This window comes from Kryptolebias marmoratus, linkage group LG17 (genome assembly GCF_001649575.2).
Source record: "Kryptolebias marmoratus isolate JLee-2015 linkage group LG17, ASM164957v2, whole genome shotgun sequence".
NCBI classification, from domain to species: Eukaryota; Metazoa; Chordata; class Actinopteri; order Cyprinodontiformes; family Rivulidae; genus Kryptolebias; species Kryptolebias marmoratus.
In genome coordinates this window covers 14597456-14622760 of record NC_051446.1, presented here as the reverse complement: position 1 = coordinate 14622760, position 25305 = coordinate 14597456, and the positions used below count along the sequence as shown (strand labels likewise).

Below are 25305 nucleotides of genomic sequence, written 5' to 3'. Positions count from 1 at the left end.
TACAAGCCAACTTATATTTGGTTTTCTGCTTTAAATAAATATTTTTAAGTGACTCTCGACCATTTCTGCTGTTATCTTTAGCTAAGTTGGTAAATTTACACAACATGTTCCATCTGTCACTTTCTATTTCCAAACCAGCTGAGGCATCTCATGTGTTGCCCTGTGTGGATCTCATATCTGCCAAGAGTAAATTCAAAAGTGGACTGTTTTTACCTTGTTGAAGTCTCCATGATCATTTGATAGCACAAGAAGCTCTGCCTCCGTGTCTGACTATGGGATTTTTCCTGTAAAAAAATAAAAGACAGCCAGTGAGACAGACAGAAAGTGAACGCAAAAGCAACATAAGAAATAATGTTTAGACGTGGGGAAGTGAAGTGGACCAGGGAGAGGGTCTCGACTCTCCACCGGTATCAGGTTCCCCCAACCTGGCAAACTTCTAGCATAATCTTGTTAAAATCTTTACCTGCCTGATGCCAAGAGAGAGAGAGAGAGGTATTGATGTGATCAGAGTTGATAGCAGCAAAATAATAAAGTAAATAGAAATTGTGACCATTTATGAAGCTTTTATGAAAGTAAGAGAAGAGCTTGTGAAAGGGCTAGGAGAAAAACTCAAAAACATGCTCTTAAGACCATAATGTGAGGCTAAGCACAAAAAACTGCAAAAAAACAAAAAGAGGGATTGGTGGGGGGTAGGGGTGGGGGGTGTCAAAGCTAGAAACGCTATAAGCCAAAGACATTTCTTTATAGAAGACAAGTGGACCTGAAGTGGTTTTATTACAGAGGAAGTCCAAACCCTCAGCAGGGTTGTAGTTTGTGGCTGATCCTCTTCTCTGAGTTCTTAAATCTTTGTCTCTGCTTGTTGTCTACAGCTCATTAGAGCTAAGAGAACCAGCAGAGTTTACATGCTTTTGAAACACTGTTTACCCTTTTTGTGCCCTCAGTCACTCACTGAAGCCATTCTGTGAGAGGTTGCTACCTCTTGAAGAAATCCCCGATGGGTACATGAATGTGTGCGTTTGTGTGTGTGCGTGCGTGTTGGCGTGCATGACTACTCCCTGCTCTGCCTTGGCTATAATGAGGAGCTAATTAACCGGGTGTTCCCCTTGGTGCCCTGAGCAGGTGGCTGGAGCAGCCAGGTGGAACCCAGCCCAAACACACTCACTAACACACAGTGTTATACACACACACACACACACACACACACAATGGCAGGAGCCCACATACTGTAGCAGAGCCTGTTTGGCCAGGCACAGAGAGCACCCAACGGGGGCAGCAGCACGTCTGGACTGCAGCCCAGGCCAAGAGGGGAAAGGTGGTGGTATGAGCCCTCCAATTTTCAAGGACCAATTTTAGACATGGGATTTGGATTTTGCACAGGCATCCAAAATCAATTGGCTGTGCTTACCGGTTTGGCTTTGTTCAAGCTGGAGGAGAGCGGAGGTTAGATTTATCCCTGACATACAGGGGGGGGGAAGGGGAAAGCAATGCACTTTGCAAACACACTTGTGCTTTATTTGTTGAGAACAGTATTTAAGAGCCAATTTGTCAAAGTACATTTGACAGATCAGGCAGGGAGCTTTTTCAGAGGCACCTGTTATTATAGCTGAAACAGAAAACAGTGTTCTACCTCCCGTACAGTCTTCTTGAAATCTGTTATGTAGTTAAAAGCTTTGAAACAGAAAACTGATAAGTTGCATGCAAACAGTGGAAAAAGTAATCCAGTAAAAAACAAAGCTTTCCCACCAAAATTTGCATTTGGCAATGTCGATTTGATGACAAGGTTGTATAACAGTTCTTTCCTAATATTTTCCAAGAAGTTCCTCTCCCTTCATCCCCTCCTTTACTTTTGTCTCAGCATCCCTCCGTTTGCCAAGTCTGTAGCTTGTGTTTGTTGTCCGATTTCCACGACAACGTGAGAAACCAGCTTTACGCATCTTTGAATTGGACTCTGAACCATGAAGTAACTGCACTCCCTCAAAGATCAGGGAGTCTCTGCTGACTTTACCCAAAGAAATCCTTTCCATTCATGCACGACTTGGTGATGCTTTAATGTGTTAAATATTTAAGAAAAATGGCTTGAAGCAGTGGATAGTTATCCCCCACTCAGTCTAATTTGGGCGAGTTTGGAGTGGGGCAGGTTGATGGGAAGTGGGGGGTCAGCATGTGTGTGCACAAACACTTCAAAACAAACCCATAAACATTCCAGGCTCTTTGGGCATCTGGAGCTCTGAGCTGGAGCTAATCACACATGGAGGAGAAAGCTGAAAGCCACACACACACACACCTTTTTCATGACCATTCTTGTTTAATGATGTGTCTCTTGACCTTTTTATTTGTTCTGCAACTTTCACGTTTTCTCGTTTTCCACTGATACAAAGCCGCTTTTTATACCAGACACTGATTGTCCGATTCTTTGTCTGACACAAAGTATCTGGCTGATGTTAAAGCAATCACAGCTACACGTGTTAAATCATTTCAAAAGGTTAATTTCTATGAGCTTTCTTTACATTCTCCACACTTGTACATATCCGTTCTGAGTTCGGACTTTGCTGACAGATCTTGTTGCAGAGCGGTAACCCAGAAAGATGCCAAGAGAAGGCAGTCGCCGCTGTTTCAGCTGGGGAGAAAATGTGATCCACTGCTTTCATGTTCCCCCTACAAGGTGTTAATGGACAACTGCTCACAGCTGTGTGTGTGCTTGAGATGCTTGATCATGACCACAGCCCCCCGACCTGCATAACTTTGGAAATGCATCATAGCTGGTGTGTTTGTTGTCAAATTTCTTTTAGAGGAAGTCAGACAGGCTGTTTGAGTTGCTCACATGCATTCAAGCAAATATGCGCAGATGTTAAACCAATTAAATTGCTAATGTGCTGCTGAGAGTGTGCTTTGCTAGTTAAATCGGGGATCAACCATATCTCTCTTCATAAGAACACACTGCAGATTAGAGGCTTTGAACTCAGATTTTAAATATTTTTCAGTGTACAGCAAGGCAATACCGCTTGAAAGCACCCACACATCTACTTTGTACCGTTCTCTTGGATCAAGGGTCAGTTCTGATCTTCGGAGCAAAGAAATCCAGCTGTGTCGCTACACAAACAGTGCTGCCTTGATATGAATTTATACATAAAACAGCGCTTCATTAATAGCAAAATTCCATACAAATTGGACCACATAATAACCAGACGGAATAGGCGAAACAGTCTGGGAATGTACCCCTTACCCCCGACCTTTTTTCTTCTTTCCAGAGTCCACAGTAGGGAAATGTGGGCCTCTTTTCCAACCAGGTGCCAGGCTGTACTTGAAGTGTGAATGGTGGTGTATATTGTTAACTGCATGGATTATAACATAAAGAGACTTTGTCACCGTTTTTTTGTTGGTCTTTGTAAAAGCAGCCATTCAAAGTTGGCCCTACCACCTGACGGATGCAGCAATGCTGCATTTAATGTAACTCGGGAGTGCAACGTTGGAACTAATGATAAATCTAGCCAGGGGAAAAAAGAAAAGTCTGATGCATAACTGCATCATCTGTAACCTCCATGACTCATGGATGGATGGATGGATGGATGGATGGATGGATGGCCTGCCTTCAGAAGCTGGTGACAATTCTCTCATCTAATTTTTAGCAAAAAGAAAAGTAATCATTTTTCAATATATCACACTATAATTATTTGACCATGGTTGCAAATCACAAACTGTTTATCTGACTTCTGCGTGTGAATGGCTAAAAGTCTAAAACATTTCAATTATTGCAGTCAGTTTTTGTTTTTCTGTCACTGTGTTCTCTCCAGTCATTGTTTTGAACAAAAAGCCACACACAAAGACATCTTTAAAAGCCTCCAGGTACTCAGTCTGTCTTCACTTATCCCTCTTTGTTCTGTCTTATTGAATTTTCGACATTCACTGTTACTTAAACGTCTTTCCTCTGACACTCTCCCTTCTGACTAAAGTTAACTAATAGCAGCTTTGTTTGAGATCATCTAGTAATCCACCTTTGCCTTGGTTGTTGACATTTTTGCTTGTAGACTCTGAGATTGTTTACCGCTTTTTAATTTATCTGCGGATAACCCGGAGCTCAAGCTAAGCTCTGCAGTGGTTGTCTTTTGAAGCTGTGGCCAATTGTCAGGTCCCCAAATCTGACATTGATTTAACCAACACGAGGGTCTGGATCGAACTCTTTCGCGCAAGAAGAGGGTGGTGGGTTTCACCAAAGACGGCTCCAATGCAAACCTGCAAACAGTGAATAGAAAGCAGAATTCAGCTGGTGAACTCAGAAGATTCAGTGGAAAGACTTTCCAGCCAAGGTGACATCAAGAAACCACTTGGGTTTGAAGTGTAACACGGGGCACCATCAGCCCCGAGTCACATGTCATATAGTCTGCTCGCCTCATTAAGAAGACTGTTAGCTGGAGCTCACTCCTTTATCTTTTAATAGATCTTATAGTCCTTTCTCATCAGTGATTCATGAAATTAATGTCTCTCTTACTAGAGATTAATATCTAATGGGGTGAAAGAAGCTGGATTCATTAATTATGAAATAGAGAAAATGAGGTCTGCAAATAGAGGTTTTGATTGATGATCTGTGGAACGGCAGCCAAGCACACAGATTATAAACTGCTCGCCATTATACCGCTTTACTGGAAAATCTCTCCCTGCTCTCCTGTGATATACATCGCAGGGAGCATGTGTTTTACTGCACTGTAAAAAATAAAGTTGTTGTGAGCCGACTTGCATTTGGAAAATCCATGAAACTTCTACATTTGTATTCAGCTTAAATCAATGGTGGTATTTAAAAAACTTCCTTCATCTTTGTCCGCAGCATGCAACTGCAACCTGCACGCTCGTCGCTGTCGATTCAACATGGAGTTGTACAAGCTGTCGGGAAGGAAAAGCGGAGGAGTATGCATGAACTGCCGTCACAACACAGCTGGGCGCCATTGTCACTACTGCAAGGAGGGCTTTTACAGAGACATGGCTCAACCGATCACTCACAGACGAGCCTGCAAAGGTAACAAACTATAAGAGATGTGTTTTCTATTAGATTTGTGAAAATGGCCCAGATAGAAGCTCAGTTTAATGTTTTTTTTATTTTATGTGCAGTGCTTAAATCGCAAAAGCCAAATGAGATGTTTTAACCTTGTTAATACTCCTATAATCATGTCAGCGCTGAAAAGTGTAAAAAAAAAAAAAAAAAAACAAGACAGTGAGATTTAATAGAAAACATGTGCAGTCATGGTAACTTTCAATAAAAAAAAAATAACAGCATGTCTGATTTGGCATACCATAGCAGAGAGAGTTAAATTGATACTATGCCTGAAGCTTTTTGGCTGTCCCATCAAATGCTCCCCCCCCGTACCCCCACACACCACATAATAGTATCTTTTCACCGAGGCATTTTTCATGGAAAAAAATGTAACTTATTATTTCACATTTGCAGTGAATATTTTTCAGCTAGATACTCTAGCGGAGGAATTGCAAAAATAACACGACTCTCCTGTACTTGTTGCTCAGGGGAGGAAAAATAAATAAATAAACAGAGCGTTTTTCACCCTGCTGATCCACATTAAGGTAAAGAAACACATTTAAAAAACAGCTTCGGTGAGAGTTGCCAACTCGCATACTGTAGCTGTTCAGGTCTTTCAGTTGGAATTTCACAGCGAGAATCCGTTTCTGGCTTCTGCTCAGTTTTCCTTCCAGGACCAACACAAACTGTAACCCAACCCTGGGAGGTTAGATATGACATGATATCAGGCCACAGTTATCCACGTTAACAGCACTGAGGTTTCATCCATTTTCTATTGGCAAAAACCTGACAGCAACTAATACATTTTCTCTATTAGTGCACTGAAAACATTAAAGAATTAAAAGCCTAGGATTCTTTAAAGCAGTGTTGTCCAATCCTGATCCTGGAGGGCCACTATCCTGCAGGTTTTAGTTGTTTCTCTGCTCTTCAGCAGGTCTTCAAGTTCTGCAGAAGCCTGTTAATCAGTCAGTCATTCAAATCAGGTGTGTCAAAGCAGAGAAACATCTAAAACATGCAGGTCAGCAGCCCTCCAGGACCAGGATTGAACACCCCTGCTTTAAAGGAATACATATCATCTGCTGCCTTTCATGCCAGAGTTTTAAAATAAGATCATCTTATGATGAGAAGGAAATCCATGATAGTTGTTTTGGTCAAACCTTAAAATAATCTCATGTGATATTGTGAGATCTCACGTAAGCTGCTAGAAGTTAATCATTTGTAGATGTTCATCCAGTGATTAATTTCTGAGAGTTTCATTAAAATCCATCTTCTGGTACATGGAACATTTTGCGAACACACCAAACATAAGAATACATGCACACTCACAGGTAAAGCATTATTGCCCTTTCACTTTTGGCAGCAGACAATGCATCTGAGCTGCATGTCATCTCATCTTCTCTTTCCAGCAACATCTTAAAGTGTAAAACTCTCACACTCAGGCTTCATGCTACAATATGTTCCTATAAAAGCACACAGATTGTGTTGTAAAGACTAACACTTTTCTTCATAAAGACCTGACAGAAATTAAAGTTAACATTCCAAAAGCTTCTCCTGGGCAGACACTCAGTGACTGATCAGAACAGAACACAGCCTTTGAGCAGCTCTCATTTGTGTTGGCTTTCTTTTTTCATCTCTATCTCCACAGATGTTTCATAACCCAACGAGCCCCTGGACTTCTGGCTTTTTTCATCATGACTCAATTCAAATGCTTTAACACCTTTGTTTTTTCTCTCACGTTCTCATTTTATCCTTCAACTCTTGCTCTCTATGTTTTATTAACTCGTGTTTCCAGATCATGATTGAAGTCAGAGGTTTGACCAGAGAGGGTGAGCGTCATGCTGGAAATGGACAATAAAATGCAGGTGTTTTCCAAGGGGGGGAAGAGGGGGATGGGTGAGGGTGATGCAGACTCAGAGAGGATGAATGGGCTGTGCCTGTTTCTAATCAATCTCAGGCTGGAAAGGTGTCTAAAAGTGGTCTGAAGAGTGCGTCAAAAATCAAAACACACACCCCGTCTTCCTTGTACAATGTAGGTAAATAGCTTCAAGTTAATCTAAAGATTTCCTGCTTTTTGGTTCAAATGTACCAACAGCATCATCTTCAAGGGATTTTCGACGTCATATACATTGTAATTGTCTTACAACACACACAAATGTCTTAAAAACAAAAGGTTTAATGTAAATTCAAGTTGGCCTTCAATGTTGCTACCATTGATAGAGTGTCACTTTTACTCTGTTGAGAAAACGTGGAAAGATATCCGTTTTTATATTTTCATTTATGAGATTAAAGTTGTTACGCCAAAGTTGAATTAAATCAAAATATATTTCAAGAATAAAGTCTAAATAGCAATAAAGTTAACTCAAGAATAGAAGGGTGACTTTAAAACCAACTTAATGGTGCAAAGACACATGAAAGGTTTATGCCTTTTATAAATAAACAAATAACTTTATACTTTAGAATAAGGACATTATTTCTCTTTTAGCACAAACAGAATGTGGTAATGAGTTTCAGGTGCTTTAAATAAACTCGATGCAAGTTACAGATCTCAGCTTTACACACCATGTAAATAATTGGCTGCAGTATGAGTTTTACTGTAAATTAATAGTATCCATTAATTACTTTGAGAGTTTGATTGGAGTCTATTTAGTATTTTATTCTTCAAATAGTATTTCAACTTTTTTTTTCTTAAATAACGTTTTTGCTTTTATGTCAAATAGTGGGAGACAGAAGAAAAATAAACTGAGAAGTAAAACAATCAAATTTTTTTTCTGAGTGACCCTAAAATTTCATAGTAAAAAAACACTTTTAGCTGAACCAACACCCTTTTCTTGAGATGGAACCATCCTCACAAGCACTATGTGTACTGACATATACGCCAACACTTTTCTGGTATAATCTGTGAAAAGCCCAGTTGAAGGACTACAACACCCAAAGCACTGGTGACTGTCACATCTGCTTGAAAAGTCGTCAACATCTGAGGACATTTTTACAGCTTCTTAACAGGCTCTAGCCCCTGCACATAAAACTTCAGACAAACAGTTTGAGGAGGAAAGCTGAGGCTGGAGAGTGACACCACCAACCATCCCCCTCCCGGCCCCCCTCCTGCCCCCTCACAACCCAAGCAGATCTGGCAGTCGTTGGCCATTTACTGAACAACTTGAACATTGACAGAAAAGGCTGAAGTCTTAACCACCAGCGTCTGTTTAGAAAGGAAGTGAGAATGTCTAACATAACTCAGGCCTTGTTTATGCTGACCTGGTTGATACCTCTGTGCTGTTCAGTGATCGGAGCAGAAACAACGGGGCTGTCGGTGCTTTGCCACATGTCTCAGCAGGCATGATAGACCGACAGCATTGGAGTATCTGACAGGATCAAGTAACATGGGTTTATCCCACATGTGCCTCAAACTCATAATTTTAGAAGGAGATTAAACAAAAAGTCATAATTGTTTTCTTGATTAAACTTTTTTGCTTCACTGCAATTATGAATTATCAACTTAATATGGCAGAAAGGTTCACTGCTTGTATAGAAGGGTGTTTGCACACACTAATCAGCAGGGTTTTGTTATGAACGACAAATTCCACTAATGGTTCATGGACATCGGGGCTGTTGGATGAAGGTGGATATGTAGTTGACCAAAACAATTGACTATATACAGTGGATATAAAATCTATGAACCCATGTTAAAATTCCAAGGTATGTGAGGCAAATAAATGAAACTATGATAAATCATATATATATATATATATATATATATATATATATATATATATATATATATATATATATATATATATATATATATATATATATAAAATATACCTTTACTGTGACCTACATCTTGCACAATTCAACTGGGGGAACAATCTGTTGTGTGAAGCACACCTGCCTTTAGTTAAAGAGATTGATCAATTTAAAATGAAGTTCAGTTGACCCAGCAGGATTTTCCTACAGTAAAATCCATGGTGTATAGTGAGCTCACAAAGAATCAAAAGGATTTTGTTGTTAAAAGGAATTAGTCAAGAGACAGTTATAAAAAATAAATAAAAAATCCTCAGCATTGGATAGTGAAGATAGTGGAGACAGTCATCAAAAAGTGGAGAAAACATGCTGGTACTAGATGTGTACTACATGTGACAACAGTCTTCTGTTTTCATCATATATCTGGACTATGGGGTGAGGAAGCTTTGGACTGAAAAGGAAAACATCCAGGCCCAAATCAATACTGCAACAAAATATATCAAATTTTACAAAAACATGTTGAAAGCATTTTATGGTCTGATGAACGGTTGAACGGTTTTTTTGAAAAAAATACTGTGGATCACCAAAAAAAATAAATAAATAAATAACCCCACCATATCCATATTGAAACATGGTGGTGGCAGCATCATACTGTGGGGTTGCATTTCTTTAGCTGGAACTGGGCATTTTGGAAGGAGGAGTGGGAAAATATTACCAAGTCCAGATGTGGCCTGGTGATAGTGACCTTTCTAAAAAAAAAAAAAAAAAAAAAAAAAAAAAACATCAAATAAATCAGAAGGGGCTTTAACAAAGTATCAGTTTCAGGGTGTGCACACCTATGGAAGCAGCTTCTTGCATTTTTTCCCCCTACATTTTTAATTGAATTGTGTCACATTAAAAAAGGTAAAAAAATAAATTAATAATTTCTTATAGTTTCATTTTAACATGAGTGTGTAGACTTTTTACACTCACTGTATGTTCAGGTTTTTTTTTTTTTTTTTTTACATTGGGTAGCTGTAATAACTTGAGGATAGGAACAGACTTTATTATTTGTCATCAAAAGCTTAGGTTTTCTGTCAGAGCCAGAGCCTGCATAAGTCATAGGAAGGGGATTAAGCCCAAATGCTGAAGCAGGAGATTTATGTTCACTTCGACACCTGTGAACCGATTTGCCTTTCCGGAAAAGGCAAAAGTGTTTCTGGAGATCTGAGCTGCAGATAATCTATCCATGCCTTGCCGCCAGACACACACGATTACCCTTGGGTCAGTTTCAGCCATTTACACTCTCCCTTTGCCCAGTCAACAGGTGGTATAGTCCTCTGCTTTGTTGTTATAGCTAAAAAATAAAATGTGAGGCACATATGAACACATTTACAGTTTTGTCAGGTGGTGGGAGGAAACTGTGGCATGTTTGCAACTGCCTCTTTCTGGCAAGCTGTATCTGTCACTGTCGGGTTGCAGGGTTTTTCCCCCAAAATGTAATCATTTCTTTTCGTGATAAACTTGAACAATAACAAGTTTACATTGGTGCTTTTGTATGAGTGTATTTTCCAAGAAATTACTTCGACAGTGAGGAGAAAGCCTGAAATTGTCCTTTTTTGGATTTTATTCATTGCTGTATCTTTGACATTATATTGTTTGAAACAGACTTGTTGGATCAGATAATTTCAAAGTGAATCACTCTCCAGAGGAACAATCAAGTGGATGTAAAAATCCTAAATTTGGTTTTATGACACTTATGCATGTGTCTGGGTTGCTGTGAAACAGTAAGTTTGTGTTTATTGCCTACAGAACAAATTTATGCTTTTCTGGCAAAGTTAAAGTTGTCGGTTGTTTATGAGCACATGAGTCTGGGTTCGTCTTTCTCACATCTACTGCTTCATTTCTCACTGTTGCACTCCCCCTCTTCCTGTCATCTTCTCCACGTTCTTGTAAATATCTGTCAAAGGGCTTCAAACCAACACTCCAGATCTTGTGTGTAACAGCTTTTCAATGCCAAAATAGACCCATTTTGGTTAAATAAATCGTCTAGAACCAGCAAAACTCGCATAAGCATTGCCAAAGTAAGGTGACCGGAGCCTTGCTTGTTGCCTTTGGCATTTACTGAGCAGTGACTGAGCTTTCGGGAAGTGTTGAAATAGCACAGCGTGTGTCACCAGATAGGCACAGAGTGTTTAGGGAAAAAATAAATAAAATGAATCAGAAAAGAGAGATGAGTGCATATAAATAGGTTTGGGTTTCCTAAATGCATCACTCACTTGAAGCTATCTTTATTTTACCTGTCCAATATTGATTTCCATTTACAAATGAAGCTAGCATTCCTTTAAAGAATGCATGTTGCCCACTGCCTTACATGTCAAAGTGTTCAACAAAGATCTTATGTGTTCTGTTAGCGCTCACGGCACAAGTTGGAGATGACTCTTCACTACTTTGGCACCAAACTTTAGTTAAATACCTGTTAAACTGACTGAGTTTCAGGAGTTTCTGTTTGCTAAAGTCATTTACCTGGCAGCAATTTTGAATTGGGTTAACTCCAAATGTTGATCAGTTGTAGATGTACATGCAATGATAACTTTGAGAGTTTCAATAAAATCCATCCAGTGTTCATGAGATATTTTGTTAACAGACAAACACACAAACAATACATGACTGCCTACCTTTCATGGCAGTGGGCGTTAAAGAGTTACTCTCTCCTTAATACAAAAATAAACCTGCTGTGTTTCACAAAGCTGTATTCATAAAGTCAAAAGTGCAAAAACAAAACAAGACTTTAATGTTCTGATCCAATTATTCACTGTCAATGCAGACCAATCCTTAAAGAATACAAAGATATCAGATCCCAGCATCCTGCTTTAAATCAGCCATGTTGAACAGTTCAGTATCTTCTGTGCTTCTTTTTGGCAACAAATTCAAACAAGTTGAGTCTAACTTTTTTTGTCACCTTTCTCTCCTTTATTAAAACACCCTCCCTCCCCCTTCACACCTGTCCTCATCACCTCCCCCCCAGCCTGTGACTGCCACCCTGTGGGCGCAGCAGGCAAGACGTGCAACCAGACCACAGGCCAATGTCCCTGCAAGGACGGCGTCACCGGTATTACCTGCAACCGCTGTGCCAAGGGCTACCAGCAGAGCCGCTCGCCTGTGGCCCCCTGCATCAGTGAGTGATTAATGCAGACCAAGCTCACAGTTACAGCACACACGTTCAGTACAGGTAAATTACATTGGATTTGTGCTTTTCAGCAATTCTTTGGATAAAACTCAGAGTGACAAGCTCCGATTTGAAGACCAAAATGATAGAAAAGACAAGATTCACTGGAGAGCTAACATGAAGATCTTGTTCTTGGTTGTGATTTTTACTAATCATCCAGTAATGACAGAGGCATTTGTAACAGAGGGTAGATCTCTGCCACATTGTGTGCCACGCTCCAAACACACAAGATAGCCTCTACAAAACCTAATCATGCCATGCCACCAAGTGCCACAGCGAGCATGACCATTCTGTGCCACATGGTGCCATGTTGCTTTTCTCACATGCAGCTCTGGAGCAGATGGCAGATGGGTAAGACGGAAAGGACAACTGTGGTCATGGATGGCCAACCACACATACAGCTGAATGCTGCTGATCTGTCTTAGTATATAAGTGTGTGTGCATCCTTTAAGCAATACAAATGCTGCTAATGACCACTGTGTGTGTGCAAGTATATGGCCTCATGGTGGTTATAATACATCCTCCTGAGGCTTATCTTTCCCAAGACAGAAGATAAGCCCATTAGGCAGCCAATTAGTATGATGGCAGCAGCCCACATTCAAATGATCCTTTCATCATCTGTCTATCTTCTCAAGATGTGGCCATGAGGGCACACGGACTCAGAGTGGCTTCTCACAGCTGCGCCTGCCTTCACAAATCCTCTGTGCCCTTGTTTGTTTTTGTTGGCAGGGTGTCCATAATTTCAGAGGAGAGACAACTGCTGCGTTTGCCTCAAAACAGCTTTCCAAGAAAGCCCCCCTCCCCTCCTGCCAACACACTCCCACTCGGTTGGTTGAAACCTTCAACCTTCAAATCCAATCAAAAGCAGATCCTCTGGGTGGATGCTAAGCTGGCGTTCCAGTAAATTCTGTTTGTGGTAAAATGCAGAGGGCCCGTTGTTAGCATTAGCATTTGTATTAGAAAGTTGCATGCGATTAAAGCAGAAGTCCTGGAGGAATTCCACAAACCACTTTTTAGTGCAGCCAGCGGGCACATCACATGAAATCTGCATCTGTCTCAAGACAATCCAAACAAAATTACCCCCTTGCCATCTGCCCATCTGTCTATACATACTTGCATGAAGATTACAAAGAAGTGTTAACCCAGCATCTGTTAGGGGAGCACAAGACTAATCGAGTGCTGCCACTTCTCAATTTTAATCTCCTCACTTAGATGTATGTGCATTTTTGAGTGGATTTACCTCTAAAAGCTGGATTGCCGGTTAAATCCGAATTGCATTTACTTAATTTGACTGAAAAATTGGAACCTCTATTATATTTTCCTTAAAAGTCACATTGAAACCACACCTCGTTAGTCTATGGCATGCATAGTCTTTCCACTCACCAGCAATAAGTGTTCATGTCAGTCTGTCAGAGTTTATCTGAGAAAGCCCCATGTGTTTTCAATTACATAGTTGACAAACATGTCACTATCCAAACCTACTTCCCTGGTGAGAGTCTGAAGAGCTTTATTACCAACGACACTTTTTCTTCTTCTGAATGCAAAAGTTTATTTTTGTGGGTATATAGATTTAGTCTAAAAGAAAGAAAAAAAAACCCTTTTCAAATCCATTCTTTGGAAACTCTTTCAGTGACTTTGGATGTACTGTGTTTCTGTAACCACAAATGCTCTCTTAGGCACACTGCCAAATCACTTCATGCTTATTTGAAAAGGTATGGATTCGCATTCATGCCCATAGATTAAATTTGTATTACTTGTGTGTGTTTCAGAAATCCCTGTGGTCAATCCCACAGCTGTGGTGAGCAGCACAGAGGAGCCTGCAGGTTAGTGGAGTCTCTCTGCACCTCACCCTTAAGCACTGTTGCTGCATAAGAACAAAAACACATACATTTTATTTTTTTCTACACACTAGTTTTAAGGTGTGGAATAAATATTAATGGAGGGCGGGTCTGCTTGTTTGAAGTTGTGAACAGGAAAACGAGTCCACTGGGGATAGCAGAATGTTTCCATTGTCTTAAAAATCTGTCTCTTTGGCACAGTTTGCCCAGCCACTACCCTTGCATTAGTGGAACCTTGCTGTACAGCCAACAAACAGGCTGCAGAGGCGATTCATTACAGTTTAGAGGGGAGATTTGGTGGAAGTTGGAGTTCTGAGGTGTGAAAAGAGTGTTGGCAAGTGACTTGGGGGAAGTATATTCTGTCACTCGCTGTAGCTCTCCAGTTTAGGCTTCGGTCAATTACCCTGTTCTTATTTTTCATTCTGCAACTGTTTAATTTAAATTGGGTTGGTGATTTGGAAATGGTGATTCATTACTGGTTTATAACGTATATCATCACTCCCACTGCTGACTGTGCCCCCCACTTTGTCACCAATACTTGACACCAGTTCATTTTCAAGGCATGGTAGTTATCGTTTTATATTCTTTGGCTTCTAAAACATTCATATTTTCACAAAACCTCACAATAATTTTTTACTTCTTACTTGGTTTCAACTTTTGACTTGTGACTACTTACATTTCAAAGGTTACATACTTTACAGTTTGAGGATTTGACTTACAGAGTTCAAGGTAGTTTTAATGAATGCATGTCTTGGCTAAACTTGAAGGCCAACCTTGGAAACACAATCAGGGAACACATTGTTATATAAAACTACAAAAGAATCTACAATGAAGTTCAAAAAGCATAAAAAAGAAAATGGTTTATAGTCAAGGGGTCACAATTTTCTCTTTATTTTCCTGTAATATTTTGGATATTATAAAATGATATACTGCAGATCCTACATATTGCAGGAGTTTCAAGTAATACCATTTCTAAAAGGTAATCCCTATAAACCAAAAGCTCAGACGCCAGACTATGAACAGCTTGCTACTGTACATTTCGTTCAACTTTCTTGCTGATCTCAGCTCAGCTTTCTACTCACATCTGCTCTGGATCCAACAAACATGAAGCCAGATGAGGTCTTCATAATACAGCCTGTGTTTAATGAACTAAATCTAAAATTATGTCACACAAAAGACGGGCACTCAACATCATCTATAGGTAACATTTATGAACTACTGTAACTATTGTTGCTATAGGTGTTCGTAAAGTAAAGCAACATATTTTCTACTTTACTTTAACACTAAGAAGGCAAGATTCACAATGCTTCCATTTCCAGTCAAGACAAATAACATTACTATGTAGATTTAAAGTTAGTTTTTCCATCTTCAACAAAAAAAAAAAAAAGACTGACTCATAAGAAAAGACTTCTGCCAGATTTGGCAGAAACAAGAGAATGTACTCAAGAAATTTGTGGGAGCAAAGAAGTAAAAAGATTTTTGATGCTGACTCTACTACACAGCAGTGTTGAACAAGTTTACGCTGTACAAGAACTCATTCAAAGTTCAGTTCAAACAAAGAAAATACTCATTTAATTTATATTTATTGACCTCCAATTATTTTTTTAATTGAATTTAGTTCCAACATGAATGAGTTTATCAACATTTACATAAGATAGGTCTCATTTAAGTCTTCTAATCCAGAAAATCTAAAAAAAAGGTGTTCATTGTTGGTAGATGATGTCATGTGTCAATTAGCATTTTATTTGTGTTGAGAGCGAGCAGACTGTTATGAAAGAGAAATGTTATGCTGTGTCCTAGACTCAGCCAAAGATAACTGCAACACAATGGCTGCTTAAACTGGTTTTGTGGACAAGAGAAACAACAATATAGCCAGCTCACCTGCCAGGCTGCTGGTCCAACCGCACCACATTCCACACTTCACCAACTCCATTCATTGCTACTGTTGGCAGTAGATCCAATCCATGGTTTTCAGCTCAGATTTTTATTAGAATGATGAGATCCACCAAATAGGTTTCAAAGGTTCATATAAGTCCAGGATTGTTTTACACTGTGGCATTCCCCATCAGATTATGCCTTCTTCACCTCACCAAGGTCACAGCTGAGTCTCATCAGGCAAATCAGGGACATGTAAAACATTGCCACACACTTTTTATGTAGTTCATTTACTGCTTCAGCATTACAGTGCAGCTAAAAATGGTTGTGATGGGTAATCTATAAATGTGTGTTACAGCCTGACATCGTGTGCACACAGCAGACATGTGTTTTTGAGGAATGAAGTAGAATAAAGTAGCCAAGATTTCTCCTGAGTTTCTTCTGTGACAACAGCCAGTCACTCTTTAAAACAATAATATTTAAAGTTTCCAAGATGATCCATAGCCAGTTCAAGTTCTTCCAGCAATAAACAGCATTGTTAAATTCACTGTTCACAGAAAATATTAGCACCATTTGTGAACATGCTCAGTTGAACACATTTGTGTACAACACTGGACCCAATGCAGCCTCTCTACCCTAAAGACACAAAACAGAAAAAAAATGTGTGTGCTTGTTGTGTATGGATATGAATAAACACACTTCCTAAAAATCTATTTTTTTAAAATATCATATCAGTGATGGTAAACTTTCTTTAACATGTTCTCCTTTTTACATTGCATGGCCTTTTAGCTTTTTGACACACACACACACAAAAAAAAAAAAAAAGCCAGCCCTGTCCTGTTAATTTCTTCCTTGGGAAAATTTTAAAGGGGTTTAAAGACACTAGTTCAAGTTACTGATTGTTCATTCACCTCAGCTCCAACCAACCACACCAGAACATTTCCCCCCATCGTTTTCCTTCCTACACTACCATACAAGAAGCTCCACCATCAGGAACTTAAGGCCCCCAAAATCTTTTTGTGGAAGGGGGCGGTGCATGCAATTTGTCCTTGTCATGACACAGTGAAAAGGGGGGTCCTTGGAGCCAATGGTGGATGTTGCCAGTAGGGTGGTTTTCTGGGTCAGTGGGTGATTCACCACAAGCTTTGCCAGGTGAAGAGCTGACAGTAAACTACTTTTCATGGGAAAACACACACTGTTTAGTAACCAGCATTTCCCCATGATAACTATTCAAATCAACAAATAAATGGTAAATAGAATGGTTAAATAATTCCATTCATATACAACTCACAGATACATACTATTTTCAGTGGACCAATAAAATCTGTGCTCATTTGAAAGAATAATGGGCATAACATTATATGGGTATAATATTTAAAATAATGTACTGAGGAATGTCCTGCTATAATCATTGACAAACATGTCTATGTCTCTACATGTTCCCTTTTTAACACTGCAGTCTGCTGTTTCTCTGAATCTTTCCTTTTCTGTCCTCTCTCTGGCTAATAAAACCTCCAGCATTCGAATACACAGCCAAGTCTCCATGACAATTTTATGGGCTCCTTGGTCCTCTGTTTCTTCCTCCTACTCAGCCATTCCCTCACAAGTGGTCAGTGGAACACCCTTACATTCAAGCATCCCTAAAAGCCTATTTTTTTTCTTCACTGGAAACACTTTTTTTCTTAGCATTTTTATGTTTAATGGTTTTCTTTGGCTTATACAAGTTACATGACTGTCCTACCTTTGATAAGGTGTAGCCCTAGCCTGGCATTAGTAGCTCATTGATAGAGTAGTCATCTTTCAGTTGGCTGGGCTGATCTCTAGCCTTGACACATGCTAAAGGGTTTTTGGGTCAGATCTTACATTTTCCAGCTGGTCCCGACAGTCTAATCAGTATATGAATGAGAAAAGAAAGTGCTGAATATACAGAAGGCACAAATATAACAGAAGTGTTGTATAAATGTTTGTTAAAAAGGTGTCTGAAATATACAATGCAAAGTGCTTTGCAGAGGTTAAAATGTCAATGGGCCATTTTGAATGCAATGAGAAGCCTGACAGCAAATACTAGTTCTTGATACCAGCATGTGGTTTTCCACTTTCATGCCCTGACATTCCATGGTGAGCTTTTCTTGTATCCTGGCTAAAGTTGACAAGTTGGAAAAGACCCTTGTGTCATGCCATACAATTAATGTCTATCATTTTGATACCTTCTCCCCTAACTTTACTTGTTCACAGTTGTTGTAATTTATAGTTTTAAAGTGGGGTCTTGAAGTTTAGCAAAGTTTTATTTTTGTTTTGTTTTGTATTGTTCTGGTTTTATTTTCAGTTTGTCAGTTGGATTCAGTAGTTTTTGGATTTCACAACTTTGTACTTGATGCATTTTGGTGTTAGGTTTTGAAAACATCATCTTTATCCTGTTTGTTTATTTCATTCCACAGGTGGTTCTTTTGTTGTTTTAGTTATGCTATATTCCACACCTGGTCCTGTTTACTTAGTTTGACACCTGCAACCTATCAGTCATTTTTCCATCAGTATGTACTGTACCAGGTGTTCCATTATTCTTTGTCAGCTCCTTGTCTTTTTTGTTCCTGGCTCGACCAGTGTGTTCAGTTTGGTCTGTTGTTCTGTAGTTCCACTCTTCTTCATGACAACACTTGCAATAAGTGAAATCAAATTTCTATAAATTACTACATCTAGTGGCATCCAGTTAAATAGGGGGCTTTACAAATGATCATCAGGGTCTTTTCTTTGTCACAACTCCCCAATCTGTTATTATTGCATCCTTTAAAAAACAAAGACGGTGCTTTCAGTTTGTCTTCTTTTCATTGTCTTTTGCTTACATTTCTCTTTCCACTTTTAAAGTCTATTCAGTTTTGCTTATCTTCTGTGTTTCTCTTTCATCTGCTCTCAGATGATGAAAAATGTATTTTGCAATCATACAGAGAATCAAAGTATTTTTTGTTGAGATAACAAAATAAATATTTTAGAATTTCAAGAAAACAAACCATAATTACATGCATGTGCTCCTTCGACTTTGAACTACTCTATATCTAAATGAGCTCATCCACAAAGCTTTGGGATCATGGAATATGGTGTACAGTCATTACAGTCAAAAACAAATTGCATTTAATTAATTTTGTCCTTTTTATTTTAACCCTGGATGATAATATTTAAGCCAAAGGTATTAAAATGCAGTAAAGTAGTTGCCTGAAGTTAATATAATACAGGGAAAATGGTTTTGGTTGAATAAAATGCTTGTGAATACATGTTGACTAAACCAACCATAGTTCACCAGTCAAGAAGAGACCTGAGATTAGCCAAGACATCAGCCTCCACTGTGACAATTGTAAATATAACACCTCATTACTGGCAAACCAACCAAGACTGGTCAGAAGAGGTCATCAGGCCCAATGTGTGGTCTCAGTCATCACTCTGGCAGCAAAGGCCTAGACAGCATTCATCCAGCCATGACCTGCTTCCACCAGACTCTGTCTTTTCTCAAAGCCACAGAAAACATGTCAAACTGAACACTTTTACTCCTCTGGTATGTGTCAGTTATTTGTCAGAGGCTGTATTTTAGCACACAAAAAGCAAACTTGACATTACCCAACCAGTTTATCTTGGAGTCACTGACCCTGTCAGTGAATTCATTCTCACTTACTATGCATTATTTACATGCATTATATAAAGCATAAATAAAGCATTCAATCCTCCGTATTCATGTTTTCAAAAAATAAAAAACATGACTTTTGCTGAAGCTACAGAAACAAGCATATTGTGATTTATGCTTGTGCTGTTGAGTTTGTTTACTGGTCATTTCACGGATCAAAACAGTTTACTGTATTTTGTCACACTAACTACGCATTATAGCTGATCATTTCAAGAGTTTTTCAGCAAGTTAAAGGATCTTTGTAGTTACAGTATTACAGAATTAAATGTTGATTATCCTTATTTTATTTTTGCAGATTGTGAGTCTTATTGTAAACCAGTGAAGGGCAACTTAAAGATCAACATGAAGAAATATTGCAAGAAGGATTATGGTAAGAATTGTCTGGCCATATTTAACACGTGTTCGTATGATTGATCTGACTTAATTTCTTTGTATTGTGTTTTTAGCGGTCCAAGTGAACGTGTTGGAAATGAAGACAGTTGGGGATTGGGCCAAGTTCTCAGTCAGCGTTGTGTCTGTGTACAAAAGTCGAGGCGAACCCCTGAAGCGAGGTGAAAACATCCTATGGGTGCACATGAAAGACCTGGCCTGTAAATGTCCTAAAATCCAGATGAGCAAAAGATTCCTGGTAATGGGTGGCATCGAAGGAGGAACGGGGCCAATGGGAGGTCCGGGAGTTGGGCCTGGAGGTGGAGCTTCCAGTCCAGGAGCAGAGCGCATAGGACTGGTGGCTGACAAGAACAGCCTGGTGATCCAGTGGAGGGACGTTTGGACAAGACGTCTGAGAAAGTTCCAACGCAAAGAGAAGAAGGGAAAATGTGGCAAAGCATGATTGGAACACCATGTCCATTCCCTACCTCTCACTTCACTTTACACTTTCATACACTCTGACTGTTTTCCTCTTCCTGAATCATTTAGTCTCCTCTGTTGTGGGAACACTGCACATAAAAAAACTGCATGTACCTTACCTGTTTTAAGGACCACATTTTGTGTATATTGTATAATTATTTACCGTTTGATTTTCAAGAATTGTTTTTGTAATGCCACTCGTTTTTTGTCCAATTGGTTTGCCTTAAAAAGGGACCATTAAAAAGAGTTTTATCTTAGACAAAAGCAGGCACCATTCCCTGAACTGATGATGACAGCAGAAATCTTCACTTGTCCACCTTGTACAACCTCTTTGACCTCCACCTGTTAAAACTGTATCCTGACATTTTGTTTCAGTACTTTCATATACTGTAAGACTGATCACCAGGGTTCATACTCAACTTTTTCCTGAGGATTTTGTTTTAGCAACGATTGTCACCTCTGGAGAGACAAGCTGTTTTTATAATCAGCTTGGCCACCTCATGCTTTTTTTTTACTGAAGCAAACTCATCTTTGATCAGCAGAAGCTGGACCACCTAACAACCTATCAAAACACAAAATGGGCCTACTTGCTCCAAGTCTTTGTTAGTGGCTTCTTTTGGTTGCATCTAAAAGAAAAAAAAACTTGTCCCATGAGGAACCAAGGGCTCCCACTGCATGGACATTTTCCACAGCAAACCTCAGTGTCATCATCACCACTGCTACCACAAGACAGTCCTCACAGAATAAACTCCTCATGTGGGATCTTTTTTCTACAAGTATGTGATGCTGTTGCTCATAATAGTTTTTTTTTTTTATATGGTTGGTCACGATCACATCTATCCATATCCCAGGTATATACTTTTTGAAGATTGATCTGTTTGTATATTTAAACCATAATATGCCCTATTTGTGTCACATTCTAGGCCTGTGGGCTGTGGCTCTTCACCTCTCATGAGTGGGTTGTAAAGTCATGACTCACTGCATGTCACATTTTTCTGGACAAAAGATTAAGTGGCATGGACAAATGGCTGGAGTTTAAAAAGAAAGAAAAAATTCCAGAGAGGTTTTTGCTTAAGGGACAATGTCTTCTGCTGGTTACCGTCTTCCAGATGTTGCTGTGTGACCAACATCATTCTTTGTCTTTAAATGTCTTATGTATCTGAAGACTGGCAGGCTGCTCTTGCCAAAATAAGAAACAAGAGTTCCATTTCATGCAGTAAGAAAAAAAAAAAAAGAAGGGGGATGGGGGATAAACATCATAGCCGTGTTTTTCTCCAGTATACTTTGACGAAATGAATGAGGCTGGAAAGTTTTTGGTCCTCACTGATTGTATTATGACATGAGGGGATCATGTTCCACCTCTCATGTGCTTTGTTTTGTTTGCATGTTTGTGGTTTTTTGCTGGTCCATCAAAACCTTACAGTTAGTTGAGAGCAAACTAAAACAATATGAGCATCGAAGTCCGAAGGAAGGCTCCCCAAGTCATGTTTTACCACTTGTTGTTCCTTAAAACACAACCCTGTCATTCTTTGCCAAATAAATCTAATCAGTTTTTATTCAATTAGGAGACTATGAAAGTTACAACTGACTAAAACCACTGAAAAACCTGTCTGTCTGTTTTCAAGATTTGCATCTATCTGATTCTGTTGTTGCAATTATTGAAGGACATGACAATCTTTGTACACAGAGGGGCAGATAAAGATGCACGCATCTCATGCTAGCAAGTGGTCATGCTCCTTTGACTTCGCCAATTTGTTTGGTTTGTCCATTTTCCAAAAGGCTCTCTGCTCCGCTCTCATCTCTGTGTCAGCCACCAGACTCCTCAAATTATCTGTTTAACTTGTTTAGCATGTTGTGGATTTTATGTTTTAGTTAACCGACAGCACAGAAGGGAGACTGCCAGACTCCACTCCGCTGTTTTTAGTAAATCACTGTAGCTCTTTTTTTTTTTACTTCTTTTGAGAATGTAAGTTAAGGGGATAGGTCTGATCTTTTGAAAAAAGGGGTTTGTGGAAAGGTTGTGAACAATGAACATCTTACATGTTAAATATGTCTTTTTAAACAACCTTATTTTGAGGAAATGGAGCTTAATTGTGACCACATTGATGAACTACTCTTAGTGGGGCAAAAACTAAAGTGACTGTTGGCGTCATAAAACAACTACAGTATTGAAAAGTTTTATAGCAATTTGTGCAAATGATACTTTACAGTCCTTCACATCTCTGTCAGCAAATATATGATATTCCTGCCAAAGCACTCTTGGTTGCACTGCAAGTGCTACAGATAGATGCTTCTGCCACTTTTTTGGTATCAAAAAAACACAAAATTGTATGCACGTAATGCAAAATGTTCGGAATGTTATGAAATATAATTTGTGTAAACCACAAATACATTTTTAAGATTGGAATTTTAAGACAACAGCAATCCACTGTGGTCTTGCACATGCTTAGACTAGCTATAAGCTTGTCAGTCCAGTACAAATTAAGCTCTTTTTTTTAAACTAAGGCTGTTTAAAGAGCCATCTACAGTAGGCAAGATATTAATTGTTCATAACGCTATTTTATAAGATGTCAACGATCACTGCAAACTGCAAAGAAACAGACACACAGTTGCGTGGTCTGACTGTGTTCATTAAATACTGTTTTTAGAAATAACAATATGGATAGCATGATAGCCAATACTCTATTAAACCTTTAGTTTCTGCCTAGAAAAATACATTTTTATAATTGATTTCAACCAAAAATGGCAATTAAAATCAATTAATTTAATTTATATTTGCAGTGTTCCAAGGAAAGTGATGAAATTTCACAACAAAAAAGCAGAATGAAAGTGAATCATTCATCTGTTAGCTATCCACAATTGCCAGTCATGCAGTGTTACAGCAGCAAGTAACTGTCTTCCTATCATGGTCTTTGACAAAATGTGGTGGATTGTTAAATAACATGAGCCCTGGCTGCACAACACGTTGGGGAAAGAACTGAAGTCTCCTCAAACATTTTCTTTTAAGGAGAACTGCACACAATTCTCTTTAGTCTTCCTTATTTTTAAGCGGCCACCCTGAATGTTGGAAAGTTAGATTCAGTTTGTTCTCATGAAAGCTATTTAGTGAGCCTCATAGGGAGAGCCGTCCTGTTGTTTAACATTAACAAGCCTGGGAGCTTGGCATGAGAACTGAGCTTTTACTGTGTTTTCTCCCCCATTTCTGCAGCATTTATAGCATTCACAGGTGTATGCATGTGTCTTTGTGTGTTTAATTAACCTCCCGGAGCAAACAAGTGAAATGCACATGAACTGAACACGCAGAGGTAAGGTAACTCTTATTTGAAAGGGTCAACTCGAAGTCTGAAGAAATATTATGCATGTGTGTTTTGTTTATATCCCCACATTTGGATTGTTTAATAGGTTGTGATGCATTTTCATGTTGTAAATATGAACTGAATTGACTCTGGCTTTTATGTTGTCTTTGCAAAGCGTCGCCTCGGATGACTCACGTGTATGGATGTACAAACCAGATTATTATGGATTTATGGATGTAGAAGCCAAGAACATATGTTTTTGTGATTATGACCCGAAGATGTGGTTTGAATATTGTGCAGAATATATTCATTTTTGTTTCATGTTGTTCCCAGACAACAAACCACCCGACTGTAAATTACTTTCACTTGAATGGAACAGAACTGATTGGACCCTTTGCTATAGAGATACAGACAAAAATTGACACATGAGCTCACCATATTTTGTTAGATTAATGTCCTTGAGATAATAGTGCTTACACACAAAAATTCTCCACCTATTTTTTTTCTTGTGGAAAAAAGGGGGTTCTTCCATCAGTCCAGTTCTGCTTTTCCCTTTTATTATATCAAAGTCTTCCTTGTACATTTGTTCTCTGAGGCAATGAACCACTGACTTTTTCATCTAAATGGTAAAAAAAATAAATTATTAGTTAATGAACTGTGCTTGTGTTGATCATCTGTCTATATTAAAGCTGCTAAAAAATGCTTGATATGTGCCTGTTTCCCATTGGAAACTATGCACACATATAGTGTTTCCACTTGCAGGGGCTAGAAGGGCTTTTCAGGAGGAAAAAAGTATTTGGTGGAGCAACGTCTCTCCGCTATAAGCTCAGCAAGAGCTAAACTTCTGTAAATAAACAATGACATTTTAATGTTCACCTCTCCTTGGAGAAAACTCAACTCCCAAATCAGACCAAGCAGGAAACTCCTTTCTCTCTGAATTTTCTTCTTCGTCCCTCTCTCACCTACAGTCCTTTCTTTCCTCATCTCCCCCATGCTCTATCTAAACAGGTCAGCTCCATCCATTCTCCTCAAGGTAAATTACAGGAAAGCAGCCATTTATCATTATTCTCCCCAGGCATAGCCATCAAAAAAATTTAGACTTCTGAGGCTGTCTGAATGCACAGACAGACATCCTGGCCTCCCATCAGCTCTCCTTTGTGTCAAGTTCGACTTTACAGTAAAAAAAAAAAAGTTTAAACTCCTTGCAGCCCAATAATTATGAAAAATCCAAGGTAAACCCAAGGCAAAACAGACTGATTTAATATTTTATTAGTCTACAGGACTGCATCATTGATTAAAATCTTTAAGAATCTTTTCTTTTTCTCTGAAAAACCACATACTATCAAAGTCAAGTTCCAGGCTTCAACAACAGCAACTAAAGGTAACGTAAGATGGATGTAGGGTTCCTTAAACCAGGAGTGATAGGCATATAGAGGATCTCACTCAGAATTAGTTGGTTCTCTAAACATTTATTATATGAATGTCCCAATCAAGACTTTTTATTTTCATTACAGATTTGAGTCAGTTAAGATGAAGTACTTCCTAACTGAGTCTCAATCTAATATTTGCTATTTTGTACTTTTTTAACAGCATAAATTTACAGATTACAGATTGTAAGTACCTTAAAATTAATAAAATCAGTGTCATCATGTGCTTAACAATTCTATAGCTCTAGATTGTGCTCCACTACAGCAATATCTTGGTCATCCAGAGCAATAAATTCAGCACTCGTTCTGTAATCTTTTTATCTTATCCTTGTTCCATGAAAAATATATTTATAGTGTATGATGAAATATCAAAAAAAT

The 25305-nt window shown here is 38.9% G+C and overlaps 1 protein-coding gene and 1 long non-coding RNA gene across 3 annotated transcripts in view; one reads left to right on the top strand and one right to left on the bottom strand.

Annotated features, from left to right (window-relative positions):
- The window catches only part of LOC112450573, a 134068-nt gene extending 117564 nt beyond the window's left edge, over nucleotides 1-16504 (bottom strand). The window contains exons 1-2 of the long non-coding RNA XR_003039231.2: nucleotides 15692-16504; nucleotides 214-284 (exon numbers count right to left, since the gene is read on the bottom strand). This is a non-coding gene — a long non-coding RNA (uncharacterized LOC112450573). The remainder of the gene's footprint in view (nucleotides 1-213; nucleotides 285-15691) is intronic.
- Nucleotides 1-24156, top strand: part of ntn2 (netrin 2) — a 43697-nt gene extending 19541 nt beyond the window's left edge. For both annotated transcript variants that reach the window (XM_017418347.3, XM_017418345.2), the window contains exons 3-7: nucleotides 4820-5008; nucleotides 11772-11921; nucleotides 13742-13795; nucleotides 19651-19725; nucleotides 19802-24156. In XM_017418347.3, the coding sequence (XP_017273836.1) occupies nucleotides 4820-5008; nucleotides 11772-11921; nucleotides 13742-13795; nucleotides 19651-19725; nucleotides 19802-20187 (854 nt within the window). In that variant the 3' untranslated portion in view covers nucleotides 20188-24156. The remainder of the gene's footprint in view (nucleotides 1-4819; nucleotides 5009-11771; nucleotides 11922-13741; nucleotides 13796-19650; nucleotides 19726-19801) is intronic.
- The last annotated feature ends 1149 nt before the right edge of the window (nucleotides 24157-25305 follow it).